A 19,224-nucleotide genomic window follows, 5' to 3' on the forward strand; every position below is an offset into this window, starting at 1 on the left:
TAGTGGCTAGAAATGTGTGGAATTACATTTGGATTTTGAAATTTTTGTAGAATATGAAAAGCAAATAAACACGTCACATTCACTGTGGACCCTTTTAACAGACTTGATGTGTTTCCAGTTCCTAATATTTATATTGTGTGCTTTTTTTTTTGGCTTTTTTATTTTGAAAACACCACTTGTTGTGTGTCTAATTTCCTTGGGATTAAATGACAGAAAATGACTGATGGAGTGACAGCAAATTTGACAACTTTCTCACATAATCATTTGCGTGCTTTTTTTTTTTTTTTTTTTCACTTTTGTAAAGTCATACAAAAATTCAATTTGGAATGCAGAAATTCTGTACGTTGTAGTTTCTGTTGACCGCTATAGAAGTTTACCCAACTAAGATGACTTCTGCTTCTTGAAATGTAAAAAGGGTCCATGGATGATATAAAACTGCACCACCAAAGCTTTTTAAACAGCAAATAGTAAAAAAACACTGATAGGCTTATATACAGTGAGGAAAATAAGTATTTGAACACCCTGCTATTTTGCAAGTTCTCCCACTTAGAAATCATGGAGGGTCTGAAATTGTCATCGTAGGTGCATGTCCACTGTGAGAGACATAATCTAAAAAAAAAATCCAGAAATCACAATGTATGATTTTTTAACTATTTATTTGTATGATACAGCTGCAAATAAGTATTTGAACACCTGTCTATCAGCTAGAATTCTGACCCTCAAAGACCTGTTAGTCTGCCTTTAAAATGTCCACCTCCACTCCATTTATTATCCTAAATTAGATGCACCTGTTTGAGGTCGTTAGCTGCATAAAGACACCTGTCCACCCCATACAATCAGTAAGAATCCAACTACTAACATGGCCAAGACCAAAGAGCTGTCCAAAGACACTAGAGACAAAATTGTACACCTCCACAAGGCTGGAAAGGGCTACGGGGAAATTGCCAAGCAGCTTGGTGAAAAAAGGTCCACTGTTGGAGCAATCATTAGAAAATGGAAGAAGCTAAACATGACTGTCAATCTCCCTCGGACTGGGGCTCCATGCAAGATCTCACCTCGTGGGGTCTCAATGATCCTAAGAAAGGTGAGAAATCAGCCCAGAACTACACGGGAGGAGCTGGTCAATGACCTGAAAAGAGCTGGGACCACGCTTCCAAGGTTACTGTTGGTAATACACTAAGACGTCATGGTTTGAAATCATGCATGGCACGGAAGGTTCCCCTGCTTAAACCAGCACATGTCCAGGCCCGACTTAAGTTTGCCAATGACCATTTGGATGATCCAGAGGAGTCATGGGAGAAAGCCATGTGGTCAGATGAGACCAAAATATAACTTTTTGGTCATAATTCCACTAAAAGTGTTTGGAGGAAGAAGAATGATGAGTACCATCCCAAGAACACCATCCCTACTGTGAAGCATGGGGGTGTTTTTCTGCACATGGGACAGGGCGACTGCACTGTATTAAGGAGAGGATGACCGGGGCCATGTATTGCGAGATTTTGGGGAACAACCTCCTTCCCTCAGTTAGAGCATTGAAGATGGGTCGAGGCTGGGTCTTCCAACATGACAATGACCCGAAGCACACAGCCAGGATAACCAAGGAGTGGCTCTGTAAGAAGCATATCAAGGTTCTGGCGTGGCCTAGCCAGTCTCCAGACCTAAACCCAATAGAGAATCTTTGGAGGGAGCTCAAACTCCGTGTTTCTCAGCGACAGGCCAGAAACCTGACTGATCTAGAGAAGATCTAGAAGATCTGATATGAAGCCATATCACCCTGCAGCCCAAGACCGGTTGCCCATGGAAGCTAAGCAGGGCTGAGCCTGGTCAGTACCTGGATGGGAGACCTCCTGGGAAAACTAGGTTGCTGTTGGAAGAGGTGTTAGTGAGGCCAGCAGGGGGTGCTCACCCTGTAGTCTGTGTGGGTCCTAACGCCCCAGTATAGTGATGGGGACTCTATACTGTAAAAAAGCACCGTCTTTCGGATGAGACGTTAAACTGAGGTCCTGACTCCCTGTGGTCATTAAAAATCCCATGACACTCATCGTAAAGAGTAGGGGTGTAACCCCGGTGTCCTGGCCAAATTCCCTCCACTGGCCCTTGTCAATCATGGCTTCCCAATAATCCCCATCCACTTGATTGGCTCTACGACACTCTCTCCTCTCCACCTGTAGCTGGTGTGTGGTGAGCGCACTGGCGCCGTTGTCCTGTGGCTGCCGTCGCATCATCCAAGTGGATGCTGCACACTGGTGGTGGTTGAGGAGAGACCCCCGATTGTAAGCGCTTTGGGTGTATTGCAATACACATGAAATCGCTATATAAATGCCTCATTCATTCATTCATTCATTCAAGATCTGTGTGGAGGAGTGGGCCAAAATCTCTCCTGCAGTGTGTGCAAACCTGGTGAAAAACTACAGGAAACGTTTGACCTCTGTAATTGCAAACAAAGGCTACTGTACCAAATATTAACATTGATTTTCTCAGGTGTTCAAATACTTATTTGCAGCTGTATCATACAAATAAATAGTTAAAAATCATACATTGTGATTTCTGGATTTGTTTTTAGATTATGTCTCTCACAGTGGACATGCACCTCGATGACAATTTCAGACTCCTCCATGATTTCTAAGTGGGAGAACTTGCAAAATAGCAGGGTGTTCAAATACTTATTTTCCTCACTATATATATATATATATATATATATATATATATATATATATATATATATAATTTTTTTTTTTTTTTCAAATCAAATTAGAAACCCTGTCTGTCTTTGACAGGTTGACTGACATGTCTTTGGAGGACAAGTTTCGAACTAAATGGATGAAGTCACTTACAGAATCTTTAAAAATACTTTTTGAGCTTTAATCTGGTAAAGCAAACATGACTTAGTTTAATAATTGTTACCCAGTTTCTTGCTGTATCTACGTCCATCACAAATCTCTGGCAGTCATGTGACTGTAACAGTCGCTCTGTTGTGCTTTTATGATAGAGTTAAAGGGCTTTATGTATTGCATAGATGGATGAATCATTGTTTGATATGTGCTTGTCACACCCACACGCTTGTGTAGGATACATGTCCTGAAAGACTTTCCATTTACATCCACTGTCCTTAATAAACAGGTTCATATGGCCATGGAAAACATGGAAATACCAGGGAATACAAGGTTTTCCTGACCATAAAGTATGGTTTTAGAGTAATTCTTTGCTCTAAAACATTTAAATAGCTAAGTGATCAGCTTTTTTTTTTTTTGTTGCAAATTTTGAATGAATTAGTTGGACAGACTCACAAATGGTTAATTAGTGAAATCTGTCTGAAATATAAAGATTTAGAAATACTCTCCAACCAAAGAAAACTGATGAAAATTTATACAAATTCATTGGGTAAAGAATTATAATTTTAAATAATAACCCTGTTTTTACATTTTAATCAGGACATTATTTGACCCATTTTTAACCGTTTTCTTTTTGGGGACGTCCCAGTAAGGAAGTTTTATGAGGTTTCAATCACCTAATAAGGGGTTTTGGATAAATTTAGTTTTTGTAAGCTTAGTCAAACATGCACAAATAACATGTTTATGTTTGTGTATGTGTGTGTGTGACTGCGGTGGTTGTGATGGAGGCAGGGCAGGGCTGGGCCGTGCTCCAGGGAGGCCAAATGGAGTCTCACCGCTAGCGTTCACCTGACACCTGTCTGCTCATCAGGAATTTCTGGATGCTCTTGTTTCTATTCACAGACATTGTCAAGCGTTCCAGTATTCATCTATTTCATCTAAAAGGCTATTGTGACTCAAATGTTGTTTGCATTGCACTCGTGGTTATGTGCTATGCTGCTGTGAGAGTTTAGTAAACTTAATTGGTCATTGTTTATGAGTCTTTAGTTGTAAGACTATAAGGCTCAGAGGAATAATTTCCTGGAATGGGCTGTGTCTCACAGGTGGTGTTATTTGAATTCACTCGCTCCAGTTTATTGAGTTTACTCAAAGCGTGGGCTGTTTCATGGATTTAACTTAGTTTACATGCAGTAGCACTGCCTGAACTATGAAAAAGAGGGTTTTTTTGGTTTTTAAACCATGTTTCTGATGTTATTATACTGCGACTTCTCATGACTCAACAATAAGGATTGCAGTTACAATTTCTAGTCAACATTTCCAGTGACTCACAAAAATTGATGACACATTTATTATATAGCTAGCTATTTAATGGCTATATATAGTGCCATTCAAAGGTTTCAGAAGTTTATGTTCACTAAGGATATATTTATTTATTGAAAAATGCAGTAAAAATATGAATTTTGTGGAATTTTATTGCAATTTAAAAGAACTGTTTTCTATTTTAATATAATATAAAATGTAATTTATTCCTTTGATGCAAAGCTGAATTGTCAGCATCGTTACTCCAGTCTTCAGAGTCACATGATCTTTCAGAAATCATTCTAATATGCTGAATTGCTGCTCAAGAAACGTTTCTTATTATTATCAATGTAATCAATATATAAAATGTATATATTTAAGTGTGTCCCCTTTAAGCACCAGCACTGCAGCTGTACAAATCGACTGACTTATTTTGTTGTTTTGAAATTTGTGTCAATACCCCCAGCCCTACTGCTAATTCATATACCTTCTTTATAAATACAATTAGTACACATTTATTTTTTATGATTTTCAACCCAATCAAAGGGATGTTTCAAAGATTATCACAAATAATTCTCACAATTTCAACAAAAATCAGCTAGATTACTTGGCTTTTACCAGTTTTGAATATCAAATTTATGCTTTTTTAACTTTTTAAATTATTTCTTTTTAATAATAATTACAAATTAATAAAAAAAATCTAAAGAATTCTATAATAAGTGTTATTAACTGTAAAACAGTGACAGGTCAAATAGCCTGCATTCACAACAATTCCCTGATTAGGGATGCACAATATTTGATTTTTGCCGATATCCGATATGCCGATATTTGCTTGTTAGCTGATGCCAATACCAATATGAGTTGTTTCGAAACATTGCCAAGTCTCTCCTGTACAGAAATGATAAACAAATTAGTATTAGGCCAACAGCGCCCCCTATATTAATAAAAAATGCCTTACAGGATGGGTGTTAGGATCCGGGGGATGCTGCCACTGCTGATACTGCACACGCTAGTGACTGTTGACTCTCTGTTGACTGTACGTAGATTCTCAAATTAAATGCGGAGATCCAATCATTCAGGCAAAAGTTCGCTTCAAGAATGACCACTTTGCTGACATGATCATATCGCTAACACATCTTGTGTTTTTGTTATACTTGAATTTTTTTAATTGTTTTTGCCATCAAAATAGCCTAAGATGCTGACATGGCATTAAAGGGTTACTCCACCCCAAAATGTAAATTTTGTCATTAATCACTTACCCCCATGTCGTTCCAAACCCGTAAAAGCTTCGTTCATCTTCGGAACACAATTTCCGGGGGAAAAAAAACGGGAGGCTTGTGACTGTCCCATTGACTGCCAAGTAAATACCAATGTCAAGGCCCAGAAAAAGTATGAAAGACCTCGTCAAAATAGTCCATCTGCCGTCAGTGGTTCAACCGTAATTTTACGAAGCTACGAGAATACTTTTTGTACGAAAAGAAAACAAAAACAGCGTATGCTGTTCTGTGTCAGCCGCACCACACGGATACGTTTTCTACGTTTATTTACACTTTGATTTGAACGAAAAATGCATACAAAAAGTATTCTAGTAGCTTCATAAAATTACAGTTGAACCACTGATGGCAGATGGACTACTTTGACGATGTCATTCATACTTTTCTGATGAATGAAGATGAACGAAGCTTTTATGGGTGACACAATTTTCATTTTGTGGTGGAGTAACCCTTTAAAAAATATATACTACTACTACTACTAACACATCTTGCACACTTGAGTTATTTGTCTTATCGGTAAGGCATAATGGTTTAATTTTTTTCAAATCAGCTGATGCTGATGTTTACATTTTAAGACTTTATCAGCCAATTTCGATAACGTTCCGATAATATTGTGCATCCCTGCATCAGATGTTTTGTCCCATCCTTCAAACATTCTGTAACTGACTGTGTTTACATGAATTTTGTATCATAAAATCACTTGGAGATGCCCATGCAATTACCTATTGGCCCAGTAAGTAGGGCTGTGACAGTGGCAGATTTTTACCACCATGGTGGTAATGGACCAACTACCGCCAGTGGCGCGGTGTTGTGTGTGTGTGTGTATATATATATATATATATATATATATATTCTGAAAGGCAAAAATAAATAAATGGGGCTCAATCATCTATTAACAAACGTGCGTGTTTATTTTAGCACTTCCGCCAATGAACACTGAGCCTGCAAAACACTAAAATAAATATCAAAGAAATAATACAGTTAAATAGGAAAGTAGCCTTAAATATGAAAGTTAAATACACCTGGTCTACCTCACGCGAGCAGCGCGGCAAGTACCCATTATAATCAGTGATGCTGTCTACACTAGATGCGGTGCAATACGACACGACAAATCCCTCACAGTAAACTGCCTCATCCTATTTATGACGTACTGACACAAAGTTCAAATGTCCTGTGTAGACAGACTCAACCTGTTATGTTGCGACGCGGTGTCCGGTTTAGACACGGTTTACTGTTCCCCCACCAAGCAAGCGGGTGCGTTAACTCCTCGTCTGCACGCGCGCTCTGTGGAATAGGAATCGCGCGTATGTTGCCACATTTCTTGTTAGCATCTTCCATTTACTGCTGTCTCGTTTGTATTTGGCCAGTTTGGAGAAAGCCTCACCAATACAAACCTGACCAGCCGGGCGTTTAATTGCAATCACGTGAACTTGAAGACACTTGTACAAACGCGGATGGGTGACATGAATGGAAATTATTCCAGATCGGCGATGTAGTATTTGGTTTCCCAACAAGGTCCATCGCTCATCACGAAATAAATTTGCTGAATGCAGAATAAACTGTATTTTCCTGCGCTCAAACCTTCCAATGTAAAGGAAATGCCGTGTATGGCATTTGAGGTAATTTGTGAATTAGCATAGATTTATAGTCTAAATAAAACAATCTGCAACTGTTACTATTATTACACTTGTATACAATCTTTGTATTATGCTTGTTATAGAGTGTGTGACGTCACGTGCACTACCGCCGGTGGCAGTAGACAACCGCGGTGACAACCGACCACCACAGTGACGCGGTTGTCACGGCGACCGTCACAGCCCTACCAGTAAGTAAAGTGACAGTTCTGTCAGCTTGAAACTCTCACACTAGCCCCACGCAGAGCCTGCTGAATGTGTAGAGAGGAAGCGAGAGCTCGCTTGGGAACCATATTTAAATAAATTGCCACTGGAACACAGATAACAAGTCTGATAAACAGTGGCTGTTCAAATATAATGATAAAAACCGCATAACACGTCATTAGTGATACCTTAGTGCTTTAGCACACTCTCTGACCTTCTGTCAGGCTTTTATCCACCATACTAACATTTAGACAGCTGGGAATTAACAAACAAAAGCACTATTCATCTCACGGACACAATCAGAGCTCAGTAAACATTAGTAAGTTGCACATATTAATTAGCCCAATCTACGTCGCATCTGCCGTTATGCGACATGCCAAGTAGAACGAGACCAACGTTGAGGTTCTTGGTAAAATTTCATCCTGCCGAACTGGATTTTCAGGATCTTTCTCCAGATCTGGTGGTTTGATCCAATCGCAGGCCAGCGCCTCCATCTTGGGTGTTTATTGCAGGGCTGATGTCATTGTTCTGCGTGACTTCTGCTATCTGGCTCCGCCGGCTGCTTTAGGAGGGGCTGTTGTTCAGTTTGCTGTGCTCACTATGGGAGGAGTATAAAACTGGTGCGAGAACACAGCATGAACCTTGTGAAAGGCAGGCAGATCGTGCAGCTAATGCCACGGGCTGTTTTGTGACAAATGTGTTGAGGAAGCTGAACCCGTCAGTTAGGCTATTAATTATGAATTGGAGGAGACAAAGGAAGTTGTTGTTTTTGTTGTTCCATATGTTGTTTATAGTGAGAGACGCTTCACAAACAAACAGCTTACCATTGCAAACTAGTACGGAACCCTGTCCAAAATCCCATGTCCAAAAGATATAATATTGCAGTTTACATGACCATTTTCCAGCCTCTCACTGACACTTATAAGTGAACAGCCTGATTTTGCAACTATCTATACCTTTAAGACTACTATTTGTAAATGTCTTTGTTTTGATTGGCTGACCTCTGTAGTTATGTAGTGTTACGTCTCCCTAATTATTTGGCGTCTAGGGATTTTAGGAGGTAACACAAGACCATTAATACATAAAATATATTAAGCTAAAACACTTTTCCCTGCTATGGAAGTGCGGAGTGTGCATTTAAAAAAACAGACAGAGGCAACCCGGAATTAAAGTTCTGCATTTTAGTACTAATAACCCAACTAATAACTAATAACCCAACATACCTTCCAAAACCAACAAATATCTATTTACAAATTATGTACAAATAATGAATTAAAGACAACCAAAGTGAGGGACAAGAGCGATGCTAAAGAAAAGAAAATAACAAAACATAATCACTCTAACTAACACCGATCAAAACTAAGCTAAACCATAGGAATTAAAGAAAATAACATCTTCAGCGTAGAACGCCACTAACTACGCTGACTGACAAACATAAATACAAAATTTGGCATCCGCTCATAAACTAGTGTGTTTAGACAACTTTACCCTGCGTGTAATAAGATGTAAGTCACGTGACATGCTGAACTGGTCCCATCACTATGTGTCGAAACAGGACTTAAATAAACTCGGAAAACACCGAGAGTCGAGTCACAGCGTAACCGCAGTTAAATAACCGATGAACAGTAATATTCCACAGGAGAAAACTCAAACACACAATAACTCAATTTCAGAAAAACAACAACAAAACAGGGAGCAAACACAAAAGTAATCGCAGGAGAGCAACCAAATGAAAAGCAAACGCCCCTCCCGGACTCGCGTCACATCCGGGTCTTTATAAGCGCCCACTGACATCTCATTGGTCCTCAAAAGGTGACGTAGAATTGATGACTGACGGACGCATGGTCCAATCACAGGTCCTACGAGGTAAGAGGGAAAAGAGAGAAAGACAAAGGAGAAAACACCCCTCCCAGAACAATACAGGACGTAACAGTAGTTTATGCGGTTGTTCATCATGTGGGTACTGAGCACTAAATATGTATTGCTACGTCATCTTGGGTTGGGTAGATGTTCCAATTTATAAATTATTACAAGGTCCTAAAAATGAAAATTATGTCATCATTTACTCTCCTTCATTCATGTCATTCCAGACCTGTATGACTTTATATCTTCTAGGGCTGCACGATAAATCGAAATTAAATCGAAATCGCAATTAGGCAGAAGCTGCGATTGTCATGCGTCTCTTTAAGTGAAGCACGGTTCTGTGATTAGTAGTAAATCTCCATCCGAAGGCCAGAGGGCGCTCTCGCGCGGAAACTCCAAATACACCCCGCAGAAAAAACCCAGGAAATGGGTAGCTTGTCATTATCGCAAACGATTTCTTCGATTTCATAATCGTGCAATAATATTGTCTGCACTTTTTTTTGGCGTGACTTGTCAGTGAACTACATGCTGCTCCATCTGAAAGCAGCTGATGGAGATTTACTACTGATTACAAAACCGGCTTTACTGGCAAAATGCGCATGGAAATCGCATTCAATTAATCGTGCAGCCATAATTTCTTCTGCAGAACATAAGAAAATATTTTGAAAAAGTGGCAGTTATTTTTATTTATTTATTCATTTATTTATTTAGTCCATACAAAGGAAGTCAATGGTCATATTTTTCAAAATATAATGTTTCCATAACTATTAGGTTCATTGTACATCAAGTCTGTAATTTTTTTTTCTGTTTTATATTTTTTAATTTGTAGTTATTTTAACTTCTGCTTTAAGATGATAGTTAAGCAGGGTTTTTTATTGTTTTTTTTTTTTGTTTGTTTTTTAGAAAATACAGGTTAGGTTTTTAACCCTTTTCTTCTAATAAATGTATAATAAATAGAATATATAATAATAAGATGAATAAATATATCATAAAAAGTATGACTTACATAGATATATTCACTATATTTGTTTTCATATTCAGTTGCACATTGTTTGAGGATGTCAATGGGCAGAATATGGAATGAATATATATATATATATATATATATATATATATATATATATATATATATATATATATATATATATATATATATATATATATATATATATATATATATACACACACACACAAAAATAATTTATATTATATATATATATATACAATACAATATATATATACACACAATTAATAATTTAATGATCAAAAGAATCATTAGTTGCAGCCATGCTGTTTTATAAAGGTCTAGTAAAAATATTCTGACTGCAGCTCACTTCAGTGTGTTTCCTCCTTCCTCACTAATATAGCTGTGTTTTCATTTGGCTTTTAATGATTTAAGTCATCTCGTGGAATATCTAAAGGCACACAAGGCCTGATTTGTTCCCTTCAATCAGAGAGCATACACAGGAGGAAACTGATAGTTTGGTCCATAATTCATGGAGATCGAGCTCTAAAGCTCTTGATTCTACTGTGCACTTGCTCTTATGAATATTTAACATATTTCCTCTATAGTTTAAGTGTATCATTTTTAGTAATAAGACCACAGCCAGGGTACCAATGGCTCTTCATTACCATTGTTAGGTCAATAATTTTGGTTGCTAACAAAATTTGTTTGAAATTTTCTATACTTTTTCACTCCCTTAACAGATAATTTAACATGAGTCTATAACCTATTGCCCTTACTACCACAGTTATTACTGTTGGTTGCAACTAGTGTTGTCACGGTACCAAAATTTCAGTATTCGGTATCGATACCAGTGAAAATCCACGGTTCTCGGTACCAATTTCGGTACCACATGCTAATTAAAAAACACACTATTTTTAATAATAAAGTCAAACAAAAATAAAATGTACAAAAATCAATGCCGTTCTTTATACTTATTTAAATTGATTCAATTTTTTCCGCAAGTAAAAAAAGTATGAAAAACAGTAAAGTTTCACCCAAATTTAATTTGTCTTTTAATTAATGAAATTTAAACATTTAATTTTTTTGGTAAATAAAGGGGATGTACTATTAAAATATGGAACAAATGTGTGATTATTTCTTTAAAAATAAAAAAAAATTTCAACAGTAGTAATAGTATCACATACATTCTACTAAACAATAGAAATATATTTTTGGCACAATGTCTTTAAGATAAACTTTTATTTTGACGGGTTGCAGTGAATATGACGCAAGTTTTACTCAAATGAAACGGTAAAATGCTCGTGAAGGGACTCTCAGAGCAGTTCTGTAGATGTTGTTTATGTATTTATGTCCTCATTGAGACGGCAGATGCTGAAATCACCGCGAGCGTCGCGCGCTTCAGTGTGTGTAGTTTAAAAAAAAAACGCACTTCTCTGCCTTTCATTCATTCACACAGAGACTCGCAGAACATGTGGGATTCATATCTGAATCGACTTTTGCGGCTTAATATTTACAGATACTAGTCCATGTCGCGATTTGATTTGTGTAATGACCTACTTTTGATTAATTCATCCAAACTTTGAAAAATTCCGTGACATTCCGTGCTAAACTGTAAATTCCGTTTTTATAACTGGATTCCGAGATTCCGTCCGCGTTTTCTGCATCGCGGAAATCATATGGCCGTACGCGTCAAGAACCGGTTTGACCGGGTACTCTGTACCACAGGTACTTAAAAAAACCTGGTACCGTGACGTGTTCATTTTTTTTGTACTGACTTGGTACCGAAGTACCGGGTCTTTTGACAACACTAGTTGCAACTGTAATAATATTAATAACACCTAAAAAAAATAGCACAATGTTTTATCCTCTTTTTGTTTTCAGTTCTGTTTTTAATGCCGTCAGAGATGTTTGACTTAGACTGAAGACTGGAGTAATGATGCTGAAAATTCAGCTTTGAATCACCGGAATAAATTACATTTGAAAAAATATTACAGTAGAAAACTGTTCATTTTAATTGTACTAATATTTCACAATATTACAGTTTTTACTGTACTTTTAATCAAATATATGCATCCTTGTTGAGCATGAGACTTTTTTCAGAAAAATCTTGCCAACCCGAAGCTTTTGCACAGAAATTCATGGTTTTTGTTTTTTCGCAAATAACCATGCTTTAGCTTGACTAACACTGGTAAAACACTCCCATCTTTAAATTTATCCCCTATAAAGCACCCCTGCTACACACTGACCCATTTCTAGACCGAATTTTCTGATTGGCTAACTCCCAACTTAACCCATGCTGTCACAAAGACAGATGTGATTACTCAGCAAATCTGTTTCAGTGATATATTCGTCAGGTGGCAGGTACATTTCATCCCAGGTGTTCCAAAAAATGATTACAACAACTTTAAACATCATAGTCTAAAAAGGAATCCTCCTTTTCTTTTGATTTTGAGCTGAATATGACACATTCTCAACAGGTTTTGTGTGATTCACACGGCCCTTTTTCAAATAAACAAGCAAAATCCAGTTTTTTTGTGTTCCATCGTCTTTAATGAGTGAACTCCGCTGAGGTATGCTTGCATTTTGGCTAATGAGAGCAGGCGATTAGGCCGCTTCTCCCGCTGGTGGAGTGAGACTCACACTTGGTGTAGCTGAAGTCTGTCTCTCCCGCTCTCTTTCCACTCTCTCTGTGCCGCTCTGCGGTTTTGCATGCATAATGGATGAAATGATACACAATCTGCTCAGCCTCCTCTATCATTTAAAGGCCATGAATAATGGACAGCAGCCCACCTGCCTGTTTGCACTGGAAAGAAGTGGGAAACGAAGCCATGAGTCTTCCAAAGCACTCATGTGGATATTTCTTCTTATTTGCAAAGTGCTTCAGTCCACTGCACATGTTTGTATTCACAAGCCATCTTTTTTTCCCCTTCAATTATTTTGATTTTCTAAAGATGAACAGATTGGATTATATAGTTAAATATACTATTTATTGATATCATTATTAGCTGTATATACAGATATTACCATTAATATGTATTCTGTATCTCTTATTAATGAAAGGATTGCAGCAAGCAAAACAGAACAAGGTTATTTCCAAGTAAAGTATGCCAAGGTTATACAATACTGGATCCATCATACAATGCAATTTATAATATACATGGAGAATTAGGAAATTAAAAGAAAAGAAAATTAAATAATATATGGAGTACATACAGTATGTATAAGCAATATATATATAGATATAGATATGCAATATATATATGCTGCTCTCCTCCAAGAAACCTGGAAAAAATATATGGTATGTTTACGGTTTCCACACAAATATGAAAGAGTTTTCCACTGTTTAACTGGATGTTGGGCTATATATTCATAGATAATTGTAATAATAATAATTGTATCTTGCACAGCAAATCAGAATATTATAATGATTTCTGAAGGATCATGTGACACTGAAGACTGGAGTAATTATGCTGAAAATTTAGCTTTTGATATTAGGGGGAAAAAAAATCACATTTCTAAAATCTATTCAAACAGAAAACAGTTATTTTAAATTGTAATAATATTTTACAATATTGCTGTTTTTTCTGTATTTTTGATCAAGTAAATGCAGCCTTGGTGAGCATAAGAGACTACTTTTGCAAACATTAAACATTTTAATTATTCCAAACTGTTGACCCTCAGTGTAAATATATAAAAATAATATATTACAAATTATAGTAGTAATGAAAAATGATATAAATAGTAGTCAAATGAAGCAGTCAAATGAATACATATTTACCGGCTATCTTTTTCCATTTAAATGAGCGCGTGTGTGTTTGTGTAGGTGTTGGGCTTTGCTGGCAGAGTGGGTGTTAATGAAGAGGGGGCGATGCATGCATGTGAGGTTAGGCCGGCACACGGCTCTCTATGGCCTGTTTTCATTCGCCCTTCTCCCCCTCCAGGCTTTGGCCGTTGTCATACATCCACGTGCTTCATGCAGCCAGACGGTGCCATCTTCATAGGCCACACTTTAAAGCTCTAGCTTAGTTTTGCATATGGCTGCATGATATATTAAAATAAAATATTGTGGTATGGCGTAAGGTGACTGTCAAATGATAGTGCAGGCTGCAATTTAAATATATATATATATATATACATATACATATACATGGCTTCAAGCATAGTTTTAACACACATTATAGTTTGTGGCACAATGTTCAATTGTCTGAGAACGGCTTGGTTCATTTACTGTGAATCGAACCATTTGAAATGAACACACAGGCCGAGCTTAGCATCTCTTTGTGTATGGGCCTTCTTTTATTGTGTAGCTAGCTGTGTGTGTGTTTTTAAAGCATGGTCTGTGTTTCCTAGGGATGGGTATCGTTTACATTTTATCGATACCAATACTGCTTATCGATACCGGTACTTATCGATACTGTTAACGATACTATTTGGTGCAAAAAGATATGATGTGAAAAGTTATTTTATTACTGCTGAACTTTAAGCAACTGTATTAAAGTTCTTCAGTCAGGAGCTGGGAGTTATTTTTCTCTTTGTGTTTTATTTTATTAACATTAAAGGAATAGTTCACCTATAAATGAAAATTGTCGTCATTTACTCACTCTCAAGTTGTTTAAACCTGAATGAGTTTCTTTCTTCTGTTAAACATAAAAGTTATTTTGAAGAATGTATTAATTTGTATTCTTGTGCTGAACGCACACAAAAGAAGATATTTTGAAGAATGTGGGTAACCAAACAGTTGCTGGTCCGCAGTGACTTCCATATTTCTTTTTTTCCTATTATCAAAGTCAGTGGGGACCATGCAACAAATCTTTGGTTACCCACATTCATTCATACAGGTTTGGTACAACATGACAGTGAGTAAATAATGACAAAATGTAAATTTTGGAGTGAACTGTCCCTTTAATGACAATCGGCAGCATGTTTAGTTCTGTCCCTTTAAGACCTGCACACATCTGTTTCTCTCTCAACTGTTTACTTTCACTTTAGACATGACTGTGTTTATATGTGAACCTTGTGTTTTTGACAGTATTAGCGCAATCAGACGATAACTAAGTAATCGTGTGCTGTTTGACCGGCCTTTTAGTGTACGTGAATAAAATGTTTAACCGGCAAGGCTTTAAACTAAAGCACACGCAAATAATGTACTTTTGTGATTGCGAATAAGTGCAGTGTCTCATGAGTGTAACTCTACCGCTGAATCAACATTTGATGTGAATGTGTCTTGCGAGTTGCAGTTGGAGCTGGAGCCGGGAGACATAGTAAATACAGCGCATTGCTTGAGGTAGATGTTGTGTTTTGTCAGCAAATGTTTCATTATACTACTGGTGTTGCCTCCTTTGTTCACTATTACACTACTGCATCTGACACTGCTGTCGCTTAGTTTTGTATCGCGAGCCCACACTTTCGAATGTTTCGCGATGACTGATTGCACACAAACACACACAGCGCTTGCACATGTTTGTCATGAAGCTTATCGATAGTATGGTATTGACCCAATTACATACCGGTCCAAAAAAATACCGGTTCTCGGTACCCATCCCTAGTCTTTCCCCTCGGGCTCTGCTGCATTGTGCATTAGGTGGGCCGGTGATTTCGGGGAAAGGGCGGCTGGATTCACAGCTGACTGCACCAGCTTTGATCAGGACCAGATGTAGAGCAGGATCTCCTGGAGAGACAGGCTTACTCATTAAGACAGACTGTGATTGGACTCCTCTCAAACCCGCAGACACGCTTTCAACCCACCCACAGCATGTGGGATGCCATCAAAGCTTCTCATGTGGAAAAAGACACATCATTGGCATTTCATCATGTGTTTTTAAACTGTCCCAAAAGTCTGAAACATACCGGACACAAGTAAATGAATGCAAATGTTCATAGTTTAAACAATGTTGTCTGTGGCCAGTTTTATATTTCTGGCTGACTGTTGTCATGGTTGATGACAGTTTATTGAGAAGGTAAAATCCCAGGTTTTTGTTACGATAACATATAAGACACAGCTGCTATCATCTCAGGAGTTGATAAATACTTAGTTCAACCAAAAATAGAAGTCTTGGCATCATTTGCTCTTGCATGTTTTTCCAGTTTTTTTCTTTCTAAGAAGATATTTTGTAGAATCTTGGTAACCAAACAGTATTGTTAACTACTGACTTCCATTGTGTGGATAATAAAAACACTTTCTCAGTAAAGTGCAGTAAATGGTAAAAGTGTTTGCGCTACAAACCAGTGTGTTTATAATTAAGACAATATATGAAAATTCTAATACCAGTTTGCAGTTTCAAGCAGAATAACGAGCTGTTGTGTACAGATAAAAATAACTGGAAGTGAATGACACTGGAAGCCAGAAACATTAAATTTGCAAATGTCCGTGGCCGTTCTTATGTGAAAAATAAGGTGGATACTGCAGGGTAAATTCTAGAATTTAATGTTTATATTTAACCATTTTTTTGCACTATGTATACCCCAGTGGTTTTCAATCCTGGCCCTGGGGACCCACTGTTCTGCACATTTTGTGTCTCTCCCTTATTTGATACACCTGATTCAAATCATCAGCTCGTTAAGAGAGAGATCCATGTACTGAACTGAGTGTATCAGAAAAGGGAGACACACAAATTGGGCAGAGCAGTGGGTCCCCAGGATCAGGATGGAAAAACACTGGCATAGCCTACATAGATAAATTTCTGTATTTGTTTTCATAGACTTCAAATTGCACATTATTTGGAGTAAGACATTGGCCGGGGTGTGGACTAATATTTTTAATAATGGACTGAAATGAATTATTTTTGTATTCAAATGTTTATATTTAAATAATAATATTTAGATTTTTTTTTCTTTCAGATTAATCAAAGAAACAGATTAATCCGTTATCCAAATAATCGTAAAGTATCGTAAAAAACTATATCAGTGTCCACAGCAACGAACAGTAATGTTCTGTTTTTCATAAGTGTGCGCTGCAGGTTTTTGTCGTCTGTTTCTTTAAAGGCTTGAGCTCTTTAAAGTCAGATGGATTTTGATTGGTTGTCTGTGTTTTATCATATGCTGTGAAAAATCATTCCGTTTCCAACAATATAATTCTTCTCTAAAATTATTATTACAGTTGTGGTGTAGACTTCACAATTCTAATAGAATTATTTTATTTTATTGTATTTTTTATTTATTTATTTTTTTTTTTTATTTTGCAACACTGATACTGAGTGAGTCTACAGCACAACCAGTGTAGTCTGATTCCAGAACAAATGATTATCATGAACAAGTTCTTTTTAAAGTAAACCGCTTTTCAAACCAACACATCATGACCAGCGTAGTTCAATTCACGAACAAATTTAAAAAAAAAATTTTTTAACTTGTAACTTTGTCTTATTTTCAAATGGCCTATTTTTTGTTTCAAATCTAAGTTTGTAATGTTGTGATAAATCTCAGGGCTGGTTTGGTATCTATTTATATTTAACTGACTTTAAGGTGACTAAGCGTTTTTTTTTTTTTTTTAATCATGAAGAGAATTAATTGGAAAAATACGTCGACTCAAATCCACTAAAAATGTGTTGAGTCATTTTAATGCTCTATACAATAACACTATTATTTTATGTTTATAGCTAGCTAATTAAATAATAACATATAGCACGTATTTGAAGGTAGCTCTATCGCTCCCTTGAGTACTGGAGTCAAGAACATTGCTTGTGTACAACGGGCCGTGTGTTCACAATGTTTTGTCCGTGTATTTGTGTCTGTTTTTACATACTTGGCAAGAGTACGTTTTTGATTAAAAGTCTTCCTCATTTTTGCTGACATTATTAAAAATGTGCCTTTTCTGTCCTCTGTCCTGCTTATTAGATCTGCGAATATATTGGAGTATAAGGGCTGAAATTGCTCTCAGCTCACAGTTTGATCTCAGAGGGTGTTTATAATGCGCCACAGTGTTATTAAATGCACCCTGATTTGGCTGCGAGATACGGCAGTGGCCATTCATTTGCAAAAGCGCTGCAGCCTCTTAGGAATCGCGGGCCTTCAAAAGATGCCACCATGTTTTAATATTCATTGCTACAAGGGGCCAGATAGCGTCTTGGTTTGTGTGTGTGTGTGTGTGTGTGTGTGTGTGTTCTGATATGAATGCAAAGAGGTTGCTCCTAAACATTCGCCCCCTTACTCATGAATAATTTGATCAGTCTTGTCACCCCTGAAAATTGAGCTTGATTGCTATGAACGACTCAAGAGTGTTTGTCACTCCTCCACCCATATTCACTTTCTCTTTCTCTCTTTCTATAGGGATTTCCTTCCCCGAGGCTCCGGCATCGTCACGCGCAGGCCTCTCATTCTGCAGCTAGTTAACAACAAAGCTGGTGAGTGTGTTGATGAGCACGGCACTACTGAACAAAGCCTTCTCAGGTATTTTTAGCATGTATGCGGATGGTTGAAACCACATGCTTTCATGTGTATTCATACACGGTGTCCATAGTGTTTGTGCTGGAGCTAAAGAGGTGTGACATTAAATTGGGTGTCAGAAAATGTTACATCAAATGACACATCGAGGGCCCTTTGAAATAATATATGTACAGCATATGTATATATATTTTTTGTTTAGTTGTTTTAACATTTTAATGGTTTGAATACATTTTAATTTAAAGGATTTCCTATCAGTTGAATTCATAAAACTTTAATCATTTAATAATTGATTGCAATCTTAATAATTGTGCCGTTTTAAATGTTTTGTTGTCTGTTTTATTTTTTTCAGCAGCCAGTGTTATATGATTTTAATATGAATTTATAATCAAAAATGGTGGTTACCAAATGAATGCTGAAAACCTTAAATACATCTTAAAATGTAATCAAATGAAATTGGAACAATTCCTTTCTTTCTTTCTTTCTTTTTTGACAAAGTGTTATACATATAATATGTGTATATATATAATAGAGTTTTTATTATTTTATTTATTCATCCAAATTTGGTCAAATTCTGTGACATTCTGTGTTATAAAGTAAATCAATTGTAGTTTTATGACTGGATCCTGTGGTTCATCCACATTTTCTGCATTGCATCTATATCAGTCAAAATATAGGCTATTTACATATTTATTGCAATTCCTCTTACTAGTGGCACAAAAATGACACTATAATAACGTCATCTTATTCTGTTTCCGTACATAAAGAAAGTTCCC

General features: G+C 36.9%; 1 protein-coding gene across 1 annotated transcript in view; it reads left to right on the forward strand.

Annotated features, from left to right (window-relative positions):
- dnm2a (dynamin 2a) overlaps positions 1–19,224 on the forward strand; it is a 54,772-nt gene that overhangs the window by 4,986 nt on the left and 30,562 nt on the right. Inside the window, 1 exon segment of the mRNA XM_058771435.1 lies at positions 18,335–18,408. Within this exon segment, the coding sequence (XP_058627418.1) occupies positions 18,335–18,408 (74 nt within the window).

The sequence above is a fragment of the Onychostoma macrolepis genome, chromosome 03, assembly GCF_012432095.1.
Source record: "Onychostoma macrolepis isolate SWU-2019 chromosome 03, ASM1243209v1, whole genome shotgun sequence".
NCBI classification, from domain to species: domain Eukaryota; kingdom Metazoa; phylum Chordata; class Actinopteri; order Cypriniformes; family Cyprinidae; genus Onychostoma; species Onychostoma macrolepis.